At 41.3% G+C, this 17419-nt stretch overlaps 1 protein-coding gene across 1 annotated transcript in view; it reads left to right on the forward strand.

Annotated features, from left to right (window-relative positions):
- LOC144933091 (transmembrane protein 132E-like) overlaps positions 1-17419 on the forward strand; it is a 143966-nt gene that overhangs the window by 14397 nt on the left and 112150 nt on the right. Inside the window, exon 2 of the mRNA XM_078857608.1 lies at positions 15046-15931. Within this exon, the coding sequence (XP_078713734.1) occupies positions 15046-15931 (886 nt within the window). The remainder of the gene's footprint in view (positions 1-15045; positions 15932-17419) is intronic.

Here is a 17419-nt window from a genome sequence, read left to right on the forward strand (position 1 = left end):
TACCAAGAACATAGAGGCGTGGTGGCAGAGATCTTGAAGCTGACCCTGCTCGCGATGGGAAGCCAGTGGAGGGAGTGGAAGGAGGTTAGGACATCTAGCTGAGAGTGATAGGTGCAATAGTCAGGGCGAGACCTGATCATGATGTTGGTGAGGGTTGTGGTGATGCATGGACTTAAATGACGGAGGGCCCTGAATTTGCTAAATCTAACGATGTGGTTGTGTGGCAGTCACAATTAACGGTTGCCTATGTAAGGTGCGAAAGAATTTCATAAATTACCATAACTCTGAGGCACAGAGCCTCAGAGTGATGATATGTATGGACAACAAACGGAACACAAAAAGTAGTATTTAAAAGTGAATAGCCCCAAAGGCTTCCTAATATTGGAAGGAAGAGCATTCCAGACGACCGCAGAAGCGCATCTGAAAGCGCGCGATGCGGTGACCGTCTTTGTTCGATGGCCAGCCAAAAGCCGCTGAGAGGATGAACGGAGCTCGCCTGAAGGATTATGCTCCTTGATGGACATCAGCAAGGCACTGTGGTTCATTTGTGACAAGCACTTTATGTGTAATGAGTGCGACCTTATATATCCATACAAGGTGGTGTCAAGAGTGATGCCGAGGAACTTTATGTGCTTGGAGAAATGGATAGCGGAGCTAACGATGAATATGCCAGAAGGGAGCGAGGACGTGGCTATGTGCTATCGGGTGCCGACCCATCAAGCACACACCTCACGACACTGTATTTCACATCAGACAACATTTACTACAGAACACAGTATCCAATTCACAATGCAACTTCAATGTCCATAACTCTGACTTGCAGGTCACCCTGAATCTTTCCTCCACTAAACTAAACTATTTTATTTATCAGGTAAAGTCCACTGAGTTATGAGCTCTTTTTCACAGGCGATCTGGCTCGTCGAAGGGGCTTATCTTCACGTGGGAATTAGTCGCCAAATAATAGAAACTGATGTTTCTAAATGTGTAGGGCAAAACCCGAGACCCAGAAACACATTCACATGACCACCACGACAGCATGCAAACTACAAATATCAAGACAGGGTCGGGATTGAACCCATGACCTCATGCATACCAGGCGAGGGAGGTAACATCTCACCACTATGTCGCCTAAGTGTGAATTTCTCGAGTGTGCTGCCATTATTGTCCTGCCACTCCTCAGCGTATCCATTTTCATTACTCCATCCTTAAATCGCTGGACCCACTTCCTCACGTTGCTTTCATTCACCGTTCTTAGGGTTTTTCGGTAAAGTCACGTAGGTAAAAAAAAATCACGACGTTTCAGAGGCAACACAAGCCTCCGTCTTCAGGTGGAACCGTCACAGCACGATAGCTGTATCTTACTTGATACAGCTATCGTGCTGTGACTTGATACAGCTATCGTGCTGTGACGGTTCCACCTGAAGATGGAGGCTTGTGTTGCCTCCGAAACGTCGTGAATTTTTATTAGATTTTTATTTGATTTTTTTTTTTTTAAATTTTACCTACGTGACTTTACCGAAAAAACCTAAGAATATGAATCCTTGCAGTCACGAAAGCTTCAAATCTAGAATTCATTCACCGTGTATTCTGCCACATTTCCTGCCAACTGTAACGCATCCTTTCACGAATTATGTTATCGCCGCGCAATGCTCAGGCATGCTGACTTCTGACATCTTGTTTACATTTATTTCAGTTCCTTTGTATAGAAACAGGGACACGACATGGCACTGTGGTATGACCCCCAGTTGAATAACGTACTGCTTTCAAGGTAGCTCCGTGGCAAATTACACGATTGTCAAAATCTTGAACTCGTGAGACGTGACCGGGAATTAAACTCAGGCCAACGGGTTCAGTGTCGTACGTTAACCACTGCGCCACGGCTCCATGCTTATAATGTGTCCACATGACAGACATGTGTGAAACATGGCTACAATTTCCAGCTTGCATTGCTTATTCATGTGCAACCTTAAATATACAATAATTCCTAGCAACAGCTACACGTTTTTCTCATGAGTATACGCTTTGTCGGAGAGCGTCACCAGCTCATTGTTGTTTTCATCCCTATGTTCATCCTTTTAAACTTACAATTCCGTATTTTCAAGATGCCTGTTGAGAGGGACATTCTTTCACGCAAGGGACAATGGTGCGACACACGCAAAAATCCGAAGGATAAAGCGAAACGCAGCAGAAATCACGTAATTTGTGGATTTCTGCAATGGATGCATGTGAAGCATACGGTCTGTTTTCATTCCCCAGCAAGGCAACACACGTGAACAGACCTGCATGAGAGTTTCACGACTGGCTAGAGCTTATCAGTTCCTGTGGCGTTGTTATTTACAGTACAAGTCAGTACACGATGTTTTAATCATGATTTATTTCCAAGTAAGAAAATATCAATTTGCAGCCAATTGTCAATCCACTGCTGTATGAAAGCTTCCCCATGCACGTTAGTCATGGGGGTTGTTGACGGTACTTCGCCGTGCTAGTCAGTGTGGGTTGGTGAAAGAAGATGGGGGTGGTGGGGTCGAGGGGGTGGACAGGGTATATTCATATATCACTCACTACCGATGCCTGGGAATGGAACTTCGGTCACTGGGCTCATTGGGTGGTGAAAGAACCACTGCGCCAGCACTGATATGCCCTTTGCAGTGTTGTTGGTTGCTAGAAGTGACCATTACATAAAAGCTGCCTACAAGGGATGAGAAAATCACCAACATTATTGTGGACTTCTGCCACGGATGAATGTGCAGACCCTGCCCGATAGTTTTGTGGGCAGGCTGGAGCTTGTAAATTAGGTCATATGTGGTCACTTAGAGAAAATTACGTAGAACATTTTAAGCACGATGTATATGATATTAATCCGATAACTTCCCTTTCAGTTCTGATACTATAAATGACCATTATGTACCAGGATTCCTAAACTGGATAAACACGATTGAGCATACATCGTCATACAACGCGTGGGCATCTGCCGCAGATGCCTGGTTTTTTTTTATTGCCCAGTAAAACACACACATGACCAGACCCTGCCTGATAATTTCATGGCAGGCTCGGGCTCATCATGCTAGATAGAAATGAAATACTGTGTGCACTCTTGAGGCGTTATCTTGAAAAGGAATAGCTCACTAATACCATGCTTGACTTGTTACAGTAAGCACTAGCTATAATTTTCCCCACCGATGCCTGCCACTAAAACACCTGTCATGGAGGAATGTCCCGTGCTCATTCAAGACATTCACATCTCTCCTCACGTTGCAACATAGTTACCGAGCGTGGTGTCACATGGCATATATCTGCCACACTAAAGCAGTATTGGTAGATCGTGCAAATATCATCTTTGGCACGAAGCTTCCACCTGCAGGGCTACAAATTTGGCAAGCAGATGAGAGTGTAGCAAAGGGTTTAATGACCTTTACATACATGCATACGTTTCATTAGTATTCTGTTATGTGCAAGGAGTTTTTTGGTACTCTTCATTTTCTCCACACATTAAATACTCAAAAAGGATTTGGCCAGATATTTTGAATAATAACCATCCCCTTATCATTTATTTGGATTTAGTGAGGCTTTGTAGAAAATGTAAATAAGTAAATATATTTACAGCAAGTCCTGGTTTAGCACAGTAGATGCAATCCTGAAAAATGTCGGCTTTAGCGACAAACGCGCGAAGTGGAAACAATTTCCCCATAAATGATTGAACGATAAAGTTTGGAGAGTTAGGACGTGCACATACGCAGTAAGATTGCGGGACAAATAACTGAGGGTACGCCGCCACGCTTCTTTATCATTCTGCGTACTGTATCATACCGCTCAGCCGCGAAGCTCAAGAGCGTAGTTCGTCGTCGATGCGCTCAAAAACCGCGTTCCGCGTTATAAGGGGCGCGTGCCGTTTAGCGAGAATGCGTTATGTGAACACGCGTTAAGCGAGGACACACTATATAACGTGCACGTGTTCGTCGATCACGCTCTGTATCTCGCAAATGGTAAAATGATTCTTTTGGCGAGGACATTTTCGCAAAATGGTCACATTTCCATTTTGCTCGCCAATTTTTTTTATTTATTTAAATAACGTCCAACACAAACCAATGGGAGTCAAAAAACTTCTGGAATGAGTGAGGCTCAGTTTACAACAGGTTGGGTTCTCCGTTCATTTATCGTTAAAACCCATCCGCATGACGTCGTCTTCCCTTACAAACCGCCAATGGCTTCACCGCGGCGACGCCACCCTCGAGGGCAGTGAAGGTATCTCCCTGGCAAGCGCACGGGCGAGTTGCTAGTCTTTGATATAATGCGATCAAACGTTGCTCTAGCGCAGCGACGTCAAATGAAGCGTGTGCCGAGATAAAAAAAAAATGTGCTGTGAAAAAGAACATTTGCCTGATATATATTTTTCCTTTTACGGTAGTGTTATTGACAAATGCGTTGAGTGGTTTTTTTTTGTCATTTGTGCTTGTCAATCACTGCCAACACTGTATCACAGAAAAAAAAGTTAAATGTGTTGAGCGGTTAGTCTCTCAGTAATATCAATCATGCATCCCTCCTTGATTCCTTGCACACGTTTGAGCTTTTGTTCCCTCTTCTTCATCAGCATGTCCACGTGTATGATAATTCTCCAAACGCATCAGTACTGCACGTTGGTTTTGTTTTCCATTACCAAGTTCAGCTTTCTCTAGCCTTTTGCAGTGCTCATTACAGCAACAAATATGTGCATTGATTACAAATGCCTTAGCGCGGCTTGTTGCTCAATTGGTTGTCAAGACGCATCGACAGACAGTGTCACTCCTCGCTGCACAAGGGCTCCACAGTAGTCGTTAACAAGATGGTCGGAGTGGACATGTCCAAGCAGAGAGCTATGATTGAATTCCCAGAACAAGGTGTTAAGGCTGCCAGGGTTTTACAGTGGATATGATGTTCCAGGTGTAGGATCACTCGCATGTGCGGGTAATGATTTTATTTTAAAGTTGGTTCTCACGATTGGCAGATCAATCCTCGAACCCTTGGTGAAGTAACAAAACCATGGGCTAACGTCGCTTAGACACAAGTCCAAAGTCAACATGCCATGAATACTAACGAGACTTTGATAAATACTTCCATTAAGTCATGTTGTTAATTGACACTGCTGGTGTTTTGATATCGTTTGATCTGGTCACCCATATTTTAAGTACACAACCAAGATAGTGGCAACGTATCTATGTATAATGCATGGCAGGTTCATTAAAAAGAATTCTGAATTACGATGAACATTTTCCCATGACAATCGGATTTTATTTTGCTTGCGAAGAGAAACACCAAGGCTCTGTGGCACGCAATATGGCATTTTTGTCATGAGATTGGCAGTTGAAAGGATTTTATTCACACAGGGAGACGTTTTTTTCTTCTTCTGCTCACTGTGCATTGAAAAACAATACTTGACGCTTAATGTCAGTGACATTAAAGCGACGCATTACACATTACATGAGGAAAATGTTAGATATCTCGGATTTTATGATGACATATTATAGGTTCAATGGGAATTAACTGCAGGAAACGACTGAGGAACTTAATCAAGGAGGCTGCAAAAAGTGGTCTCAACATAAACACGAGCAACACAGAAATGATGTGCCAGTTTGCTAGTCAATTGATGATGTCAACTGTAGGAACACATGTGGAAAACACTTGAAATTGTGTATACCTAGGGCGATTATTGAATGTAGATCAAAAGATGTAGATCAGAAGGAAGAATAACACGGATTATGGAACGTTTGCAATTTCTTTGACAGTTAAGAAAGTAAGTCGGCTTGCAAAGGACAGGCCACTACAAGGGATGATAACTGGTGGTGGAGACCAACAACAGATTTTTAGTCAAAGAAGGTTACATGCCCAAGAGGACATCCACCATGGAGAAGGAGCAATGAAATCAGATTATTTATTAGAGCTAACGAATTGTTGCACCGCAACACCAAGATAGACGATAACTGCTTGGGCAGCGTTTGGTTTAGGAGCAATACCCCTGAGCAGTGAGATTACCTCGTGTGTACAAGCTCGACAGTGACCATTAAGGATTGTGATGGTTTGGGGAGACCTTCATCCAACAGTGGATAGATCATGGCTGTTTCGGCTTCGCTGTGCACTGCGTTGCACTACTATCGTGACTGCAGGAATTAATATGCTTTGGGTCTTTCGGTAAAGTCACGTAGATAGGTTCAAAGAAAATAACAAAAAACTACGACGTTTCGATCGCAACACAAGCATTCGTCATCAGGAAGAGGGGGTTAGCTTCTAAAGGTAAACTGTTTACAATGGCTTGAAATGGGCGTAGCCCAAATGTCAGCAGCCAATGTTAATGTAAGTGGTGAGCAGCGACCACGATGGTAGTGGGTTGTCCCACCAATCAAAGGGCTGCCCTGATTTCCAAGTTCAATCTCCTTTCCAAGAAGAAGCCAGATCCACACGTTAAAAAGTTAGACGTTGACAAGATTGTTATTAATCAGAGTAACAGTCAAATTTCCGACAGCCTAAAATCAGTTCAAGCTAAAGGGTTGAATTTCGCAGTCACCCCTAAACACATCCCAGTGGATGATATCATTGCCCAGATCGACGTAGCCCTTAAGGGTTTAGGACACATCACTGCAGATGTGGCAAGATCGGAAATAGCTGCAATCCTCAAAAACGCTAAGACACCTAGTAGCAACATCAGTAAGGATGAGCGCTTTGAGCTTTTTCAATTAAAAAATAAATATGACATCGTCATCCTCTCAGCCGACAAGAGCAATGACACCGTCATCATGGACAAAACCACATACAATAACAAAATTCAGCACCTACTTAATGATGGTAGCTATACTAAAATGTAAAGAGATCCCACCAACAACCTCGTTACGAAAACCAAAAAGATCATCACCGATTCGACATCTTTAATCAAACCATCCAAGCGGTTTTCCTTAAAACCCTCTGCTGCTAGACCACCCAGATTGTATGGCTTACCAAAAATGCATAAAGATGGTACACCCCTTCATCCTTTCATCTCCACCATTGACTCACTCACCTATAAACTGGCCCAATTTCTATCTGAGACCTTACAACCATTCACTGGTAAGACCACCTCAACTGTACGTAACTCAGCTCACTCGGTATCGTTACTTAAGGACATCTCACTATCCCCAGATGATTTGCTCGTTAGTTTCGATGTAGTCTCTGTTTACCAAAGTTCCTGTGCCTGACACCATTGCAATCATTGAAGATTTTGTCCAACAAGGACTGAATGCTGATGTACTGGCCCTGGTGAGACACTGCCTCACCAATACTTACTTTACCTGGAATTGAACATTCTACAAACAAGGTGAAGGTACCCCAATGGTTTTTCCCTTATCTCCAGTTGTAGCCAATGTTTTCATGGAAAAATTTGAGACAGATGCCATCCAGGCATCCACTCTAAATCTCTGACACGTTTGTCATCTGGCCACATGGCCGACCAGCTCTGAACAAATTCCTCAACCAAATCAACTCCATACACCCAGCCATCAAATTCACCATGGAGGTGAAAAAGGATGGCAAGCTACCATTCTTGGATGTATAATCGAAAGGAGACCAGATGGCTCAAAGGGACGCTGTCTCCAGGAAAGCCACCCATATGGATGCATATCTAAAACCTGACTCCCACCACCATCCTTCCCAGACTAATTCCCTCATCAAAACTCTACACCATAGAGCTCGATGTATTTCCGACCATCATCACCTAGCCAGTGAACTGGAACATGTACACCAAGCTCTCAAGATTAATTAATATTCAGACTACTCAATGCGTAAAGCTATCACCCCAACCGTTGGGAAAGAACCATCTGAGGACCCAATCAAAACCATCACCTTGCCATACATAGCAGGGGTCACCAAAAATATTTCCAAAATCATGAGCAAACAAAAAATCCAGGTTCGATTTAACACAGTACATAAAATGTGTGATCTGATACCATCTGTGAAGAATGTGATCCCTGACATGCAATACCCTGGCATCGACAAACTAAGCTGTGTTTGCCGCAGTAGTTTCATTGGGGAAACTAAGCGACATGTCTCAGACCATGTTCGTGAACATAAGGCAGATCTGAAACACGGTAAGACCAATACCTCGGCCGTGGCTGATCATTGTTTTAATGCGGTGGGCTCACATGAAATTGATTTCTCTAAGACGACTTACTTTGCAAACCCACTGGCTTTCAACAAAGATTCGTTCATGAAGCCATCCATATATATAGACACAGACACAATTTCAATCGAGAAGATGGATATGAATTGAGCAATCATTGGAAGGACGTTATCAACCAGTTTAAGTCATAACTAGCTGTGATGTTCCCATCCTACCACCTTCCGATGTTAGTTATTATTTTGATCTCTCTAATTTTACATTCACAGGATAAATTTCTCACCCTAACACAGCCACCTCGCTCACCGAGCTCGAGGTTTTTGCTTTGCGATCTGCCATTAACATGCTAATCTCTCACATCAACATAACCACCTCAGAGCACCGCCGTAGAAGCCTCTCAACGATCTTACATTATCATGCTAATTTTTTACTGGGCAGCCTTTTGATTGGTGGGAAAACCCACCACCGATCCGTTCGATGCCCACCACTTACATTAACATTGGCTGCTGACATTTGAGCTACGCCCATTTCAAATCTTTATAAACAGTTTACCTTTAAAAGCTAACCCCCTGCTCTTGATGACGAACGCTTGTGTTGCAATGGAAACGTCATAGTTTTTTGTTATTTTCTTTGAACCTATCTACGTGACTTTACCGAAAGACCCAAATAATACATCATAACATTGTGTTAGATAACATGAATCTCAATAATAGATCCTGGATGGACCAGGCACCTACATTAGCACTGAATACAAGAAGAGAATAAGCTACTGTGTTAAATAAGGTCACTTTGTGTAATCACCATACTACAGCCCAAATGTACAGCGCTGCAAATAACACTGAACTGTGGATGAGATACTTCTTCATCCTTGCTCTCAAGAACACAGTAAAGTTACATGGGCACAAGTCTGGCTTGACTTATCCAACTACAAATAGCATTCACAATAATGCAAGTGGTAGGCTTCATTGTTAACTAGGCCTCATATTTATCGTAACAACTTAACGGCATTATAAAGGCATTTACAGCATTATAACTGCAATCCTAACATTATAACAGCATTCCAAGCATTATAAGAACATAAACGAACTTACAGACAATGCTTCTTAAAGTACAACAATGAACAGATGCACCCGTCTTCACTGAGACACTAATTGTGCCTCCATTTTGTACTCTTTGTAATGGCTGACACACCTGCCTTGCCTAATGGCTTCGAGACCCTTAACTCGAAACTTTCTGGTCACGTGACCAAACTCAACACCATCATATCAGGAAGTTCCTATGTAAACACACCCCCATAGCTGGCGTGGGGCAGAACAATGGCTCATAATGTTAAATAGAAAATGTAATCAGAGCTCTAGTGCAACCACATTACCATATTGCAATTCTGTGGATGGAATTTGAAATTCATGTCGAAGTGGAATGTTGCTGAAAACGTAAAATATTAATCGTTTACAGCCCCTTTCTCAACATACTCTTGGATGAAGGCCTCTCTCCATGCCATTGTGTCAGGCTTGGGGGTTGTTTGATCATCCTTCTCTATGCTGACTCGTGCAAGTTGGCGAACGTTTGCATGCTTATGAGCAGTTCAGATAATACGAATGATGTTCGCTGTGGCCGCAAATCGAATTAAGGTTGCTGGGTTCATAATGCAATGCAACAACCACTGCGCCACCGATCTATACCTGATTTAGTATTGCATGGCCTGATTCAAAATACAGATGCATAACTGGAGGGAAATTTAGTCTACAGCCAATAAAGTGCCGTGAAAATGTAACTCTACACGCTTTATAATTGTCTTTATTAAGTGCAACTTTTGATTTAATATACAGTATATACTGCCTATACATCACCATTCATGTGCAGGTGCTTGGTGGATTAGAACAGAGCAGAATGGCGAGCGGTGATGGTGGCTTGGGGAGGCCTTCATTCAGAAGTGGATTGACCATGTCTGACGATGATGACATATGAATACGAAGTGAAAATTTGCTTCATAATAAAGTGTGATAGCTGTATTTATAATCTATAAAGGACACTGTCAACAAACATGGGTAATTTTTCAAGTTGGCAAATTTGGACCATGAGCACAGCACACAATCACCTACACTTCTTTCAATGTTGCCACAGGATCTTTAATGAGCACGATGAAGCATATGGCGCATATTTTATGGTCAATATACCCGCAGTATTAGCCAGGGCGGCCTGCCGGATTTGGCCCGCAAACCTCTGCAACAAGTGGCGGATGAGCTACCGCTTGGCCATGTTTATAAGACACGCCCTCTCTGTACATCTCTAAATTTTGACACTCACTCGTGAGAAATTTAGCAGTGTTCATACGTTTCTATTTCACACACTCAATTCGCGCGTGAGAAAATAAAGTTTTCAGGATATTCTATAATATCAAGGAATTAAAAGTATGATGAACGCAAATTCTTGATTTAAATACGTAACGGAAACAAAAATGGTTTCTTCATTATTAACGCATTTCAATGCCAACTTTAATTGACAGTCACTCAGCTCAGATTTAATGTCCGATGACTTCCAAGGCCTAGGTTTAACGCTGACCAGAAGTTGTTGTAAAATGTCATGTGTGCTCTGTTTGAAGACATGATCTCCTTCACATATGGATCAGCACTGACATTGTGACATTTATTTAGTATTCTCAACCCACTATGGCTTACAGAGCAACAAAGGTGAAGATCGATATGTTATCAATCACAGCTTATGCTTTAAAATTGAGTAGCAAAAAACATTGGTATTACGGGATATAATACATCCTTTATTGTCACGGTTTCTTACTTTGTCTTAATAAATATTGCGATTGGAATTGTGATTGGTTGCCTTAAGATGTGGCCGTGCCATTCTTGCAAAGGGCAAGATCTATTGAAGGGGAAAAAATATCGAAAATTGCTGTTAGTTAAAAAATAAATCTTCATCGCCATCAACCTATGAACGAGGGTCTTGTCAAGTGATAATTTCAAAACAAGGCATTAGATGAGAAAATAAACATCCTAGATCCTACAAGCCTTACACTGCACTGTGAATGGATGCACCCAGCTGTTATCAATGTGGGCTTTCATCCAACTTTCAACAATAATTTATCTTCATAAAAAAAACATTTAAAAATGGTTAATTGATTGATTTTGGCAAGAATGAGAGGCGATGTGTTAATAACATTATTCATTTCCTAAAAGAGTTATGTACCATATATAATCACTTTACAAGGTCCAACGTACAGGAATTGGTGATTTGTTTCATGTGCGCCAGGATGCTCAGTGGTAGAGGGATGCCTGACGATCATAAGGTTCATCTTCTTGGTTCTTTCGGAAAAGTCACGTAGAAGGGAAATAATAAAATAATAAAAATACAATATAGTAAAATACAATTCTCACGACGTTTCGGCCACAACGCAAGCAGACGCTGTCTTTCCGACAGACCTGTTCTTCACCTTAGGACGGCTGCTTGCGTTGTGGCCGAAACGTCGTGAGAATTGTATTTTACTATATTGTATTTTTATTATTTTATTATTTCCCTTCTACGTGACTTTACCGAAAGAACCAAGAAGATGAATCCCTGCAATCACGAAAGCTTTAAATCGAAAAAAAAAAGATCACGAGGTTGTGATTTCAAACCCTGGCTGGAGGGGAGGGGTTGATTTTTTTTTCTAAAGGGCTGATCAATTGTTACCACTTCGTGGGGCAAACAACATTGGTTGTCCTTTGGATAGACTTGTCCTCGCCATAGGAATTGAATTTCTCCTCTTGGCTCAGGCCTGTGAACAGGAATGAGCACAGCCTCAATGCCCATTTAAGCAGGTAATCACGTTGTCAGTGATGTTTGCACACTGAATTGCCATTGTATCAGCGCACTTACCGAATCATTCTGCACGTGTGTTTTTCACATATGACTCAAAACACGATTTGTCTCAAAGGATTCCAAAACATTCATTGCCGACCAATTCAAGTGCGCTTTTTAAACTTTTTCAAAACATAATCCTTAACAGCTCTAAATGTCAAATATAAGCTCAGTAAATAACGTGGGAAGGTAGTGGCTGCTAACAACAAGAGTCCATTTGAGGAATACAATCTCAGTGTTGCCTGTTGTTTGACCAAGAGAGAAAACACAAAAGATTTATTGCACTACTATGCTGCTGCAAGTTAGGATTAGTCTTTCACCAAAGGTAAGAGGAGCCCCTGGGGTGCTTTTTCATGCCGGGTGGCAGTGGATACTTTGATTGTTTAACCATTTTTATTTTCAAAGACAACCCAAGATGGAATGGAAAAATCTCAATTTGCTGCCAGAAAAATGCTTAGAACTCTTACCTTGCACATCTTTTGTGAAATCTAAGCTTTTGATGCATCTTTTACACGTTTATATACGCACTGGCAATAGTGCCTGTAGTCGGGAGCGTAATTTATTGCACGGTATTACACTCGCGATTCTCTGGTCAGCACGCACGTGTATTTTGTTGTGGCCGGGTCAGGGCAAGCGGTAATGATGGTATGTGTTGCATTGAATTCACTCGGGAGGGAGGCTTGAAAATATGGGAGCAAAGAAGTCTTTAGTGGGCTCTGGTCACTTAAACAAAGCCAAGTTGCTTGTGGCACAGTGTTGCCTTAAATGATCATGACACAGATTATTGGTCTCAACAGACACATCACCTTGTGATGAAGGCCGAAAGAGGACGCTGTGTTGGTTATGGCATTGGGAGTTGAGACCTTGGCATAGGCAGTAAGTCGGGGGAATAATCGATGCGGTGATAGTGTCAGTTAGGAGCCATCCAGTACGGGCCAAGATAATTGAAAATGTTAGAAGCCCAGCACCCATGGGGGCCTTAGGTTGAATATTACTGGCATGCCTCTCTTGCCTATTTCTATATTGGTCTGCTGGCCGTTTCAGAAATTCTGCCTTGCTGCCCTGCGTTAATTATAATGAATGCATGTTTCATTCTGTGGCCTAGAAAAGATTGTTAGCGTTCAGTTTTAGCTGTTGCAGAGAGCTAGCTGTGAATTAACGTGTTTTTTTTACATATTTAACATTTCTACACTGCTGAACATTAAAACGATTGCAGTTTTGACTCTTTACTTTTAATTTGTATACTCTCAAGTCGTACCAGAAAGAGTGATCAAGGAAATGGCAATAAATGTGATGTGAATAATTTAAATGGTTTCAAGAAGCCAACACTGTACTTATTATATTAACATAATTTACACTTTGCCCTCTGATGTTTAAGTTTTTTTTCCGAAATTCTAACATGTTGAAACTTAAATCTATATCACTTACCTTCAGTTCCATTAAGATAATGAGTCCTAACACAATAATATGTCTTGGAATGTTACGGAATTGTGGCATGTCATTTGGTACATATACACCGCATATTTAAATCAAATTCCTGTCCTCGCGCGGATCACCTTGTTAAATATGAGACGTACCGAAATGTGTGGAACAATGATTACAATAGTTACGTCTCATTCTTAAATGAGGTGTTAAAATGGATAGCCATCTGCTGTCTAATGCTTTAAAGCAGCTCGTCATGTGAGTTATAGATATTGCTACGGTGCTGCATTTCCTCCATGTGCATTACCTGTATATAAGCTCTTAAACGCTATTGATGCATTAAGAGAAACATAAGAAACGTTGTTTACTCTCATTACAAGTAATATGATGATGTTGCATTGACAGGCACAGCTGTTTGTAAACAACAACGTTATCTTCATTTTGTAGAAATGTGTTTGGTAAGCAGGTATTGCCAACTCTGCATATTGTTGAGCCGGTTCCACGTTGACATTTGAGATGGTTGTGACATGTGAAAACAAAAACACTTTTAAGGGATGAGAACAACAGTTCTGCATGAGATTTATGTTCCCTAGTATCAGTGATATATTGGATAACAACAACTCCCAGAGCATGTTTCGATCACACTAAAGGTTACAGTTGATAATGGGATAAACCTATCATTGAATTTCTTCAATCCGAATAAAATACAACGTAATAGAAATACCACAATTTATTTTACGTCATGTAACCTGTAGCATACAATGTCCACGGTCATACATCACCTACATTTGCCGGAATGTGATGTTTTATTCCAGTGACATTGGATACACCACTTTGCATCGCACCAAAAAGCATGGCTTATGTTCATGACTGCCTCTGTGGTCAACAGTATTATATTACAGATATGAAAATGTAATACATAGTAAATAAATAAACTCTCAACATATACGTCAATGACAAAGCCTTAAAAGTCAGAATCTATTAAAGGTGACATTTTGGCCAATTGCTATCACAGCAACATCACCAGTTTATCAACAGTTGGTAATATATTGGTGTAGAAATAAATTGACATTTACAGTACTTACCAATTTGCTGGGTTCTGAGCCAAGTGCGCTAACATGCGCATACACACACGCAAAGCGATGCTAAAGTGTGTAATGCTGTCTCGTAAAGCTCTGCAGGGCCTTGCATTATTGCCAAACTGTCTGCAACTTGAGAGCTGGGTTGTGAGAACCACAGGAGTGGAGTACAATATTCTGGACAACAGAGAAAATCATGCGACAGAGTACAAGAAAAACTGTGGAATTATTTTTTTTATAAAACAAAATAAATGGCATTGCTAAGAGGAGTCAACCTGTATTTTCTCCCAGGTGTGATTAGCAATAACAAATCATGACAAGGTTATTACTCCATTTGCCTTGTGTTATGAATGCCTGTATGTTGAACTTCTTTTGCACCGTATGTTGCCAACCATGCTATTCGGAGGTGCGGTTGGTTACTTATTATGGTTACGGATGGGTACTTATAACCACATCGTTGATTGTCATGTAAGCAGCGAGGTTGCATTCAATATAACTGTGCATTTGCTTGAGTTGAGCGATTCTAGCCAATCGTCTTATTTAAATGTTGTCCTGGTGTGTGTGTGTGTTTTTTAGGTGCGGTCAATATCAGCAGCACTGGTCCTCAGCAAAAACCTGTGTCGCAAGGCAACGATTACATTTATCCTCGCTACACATTTTTCAATGCTGAGACCGCCTTCTTCCTCAAGAAGAGCAGGCAAGATGCAATAGAAGACGCCAGTCTGCAGACCCTATCACAGCCCGTGCTCTTTCTTGGCACGACCAAAGCACACTACGGTGTGAATGTGAGCTACGGCCCATTTTCTGCAGGGCAAACAATATCCAGTGACCTTCTGGATATGCAAAGCGATGTGTCTTTTATCGTGAGAACCAACTGGAAGATCCACGCATTTGTGACGGAAGATACAATTTTCTCTGACAAAGCCAAGATACAGGTTCTCTTCTACATATCCGAACGGGACTGGGATGACGGAGAGGACGTTAAAAAACTCCCGTGCATTGTTCTTCATGCGTTTCTTGATGTGCATGAAGCGAGGACTGTGTGTTCGCTTGGAAATAATCTGGGAATGTGTTTGGCAGAGATGAGCCTGCCATATTTTTGGAATGAACTTTCTGGAAACGACAAACATCCACATTCCAACCACATGTCGGCTGGCAAAACCGTGGAGTTGTACTATAGTCTACAGTCATCCAACGATGCTCTCAATTGCACTCAAGGCTCCCATGATAAGGCAACAGTAGCCCGGCCCATTAAGGATGGCATGAGTAATATAAAGCAAGGATTAAACTGGGTTTCCAATGTGACTTTGAAGAAAGCTTTAGCTCGTATGAATACCCGAGAGGTATTACTGGACGGAGATATTTCAATTTCTCTCCCCATTAAACCCCTTCGCCCGCAGGAGATCATCCATGTCCCAGTGAAACTTCTTAAAAAATCAACAGTGAACCACTTCACGCTGAGGTATGAGACACACAGAGCAAGGCTTCCAAACTCTTGTGCTTATAACATTCCGTAATGCGTTGTTATTCTTGTTGCCAAGTCGTAAATCTCTGAGAGAAAACCATTTAAGATAACGTTTTCTAATTTGTTAATTTGGTAACCTTCTACTATATCATGAGACTGCTGTTCGCCTTTTGGCGTCCTCTGGTCTAACACTGTTTGAGACAAGGCTCTAAAGAAAGCTTTCTCTGGTGTGGACCAATCAGTTTCAAAGACAATGCATATACTACCAGAGCATGTTTTTTTTGTTTGCATGTTCACCACAAGTATATGTAGTTAATGCAAACATGATTCCTTGGAAAATGGTTTCAGTTTGGTGTTTTAACATCTTATCACCTGCTTTATTGCCAGAAAGGGTAAAACCTATTCTTATATTTCTCACGACCGTTCTCTGATGCGTTTTCGGGTTGTACAATGTGTAGTCCGTCATGCCATCATGCCATACAGCACAACCACCAAAACCTATGTGCATTACTGTTGCTTAAGCTTCTAAAAATGTCATTCCATGATAATTTGACTTTGTATTTTTAAAATACCAGTTTCATATCCACAAATGTGCTGAGAAGCATAAAACAATATTTGCTCATCTCTAATGACATTTCAGGTTTCAGTTGTCAGACAGCAAGACAAAGGTCTTGTGTGTAGACGCTTAAGAGTGCCAGGGCAGCTCACGCATGATCTACAAACACAGCTATTTGGTGATCTCCAGTTGAGACACCAAGGGAGCACAGATGTCGCAAAACATTGTTATTTAATTGCATAGGCTATAAATTCCAACCATTAGCTGTTGAGGTCCATTAGCTAGAAGCATGGCTCCTGCCATTTCCATGCACATATGGTGTTATATTGAGTTGGTATTGATTTGAATTAAGCGTGCCACTGAAGTTTCATAGTAATTTGGCGAAATCAAATTCGCTCACAATGTTCAACCAGAGTTAGACATTATTTGTAATGAATACAGCAATTTTTTGTAAAAGTTTCTTGTAAAAATGCTTGAATAAAATTCTAATGTTAGCACCTTGGCTTAAATCGATATTTTTTGTCAAATTAATGAGACTTGTGCGAGTAAAATATGACATTTCGAATTTTGTAATATTAAATTGTAATCAAAAGCTCTTTGTGTAACTAACTGCTGGATGATGGCATCTCCATGTCATGTCAGTCGAGGGTTTTTCTCTTACCATACTTAACCAAGCTGGGCAGTGTGTGGAGGTAGCCCAGGACTGATCCAGATAGTGATGCTTAACCATTGTGTCAATGTAACGACCTCCAGTTGAGATTGTCCAATGTAGGAACGTATTTCGCATATTAAATTGTAAAACTGCAATAGATCACACGACTAAATGTTACGGAATTGATTCATAATTAGTTTATTTCGGGATAGAGCGTGTAGGCATGCCATTATTTTCACGAAAACCCTCCACCATCCTACAGAGCCAATAAAATCAG

The sequence above is a fragment of the Lampetra fluviatilis genome, chromosome 6 (genome assembly GCF_964198595.1).
Source record: "Lampetra fluviatilis chromosome 6, kcLamFluv1.1, whole genome shotgun sequence".
NCBI lineage: Eukaryota > Metazoa > Chordata > Hyperoartia > Petromyzontiformes > Petromyzontidae > Lampetra > Lampetra fluviatilis.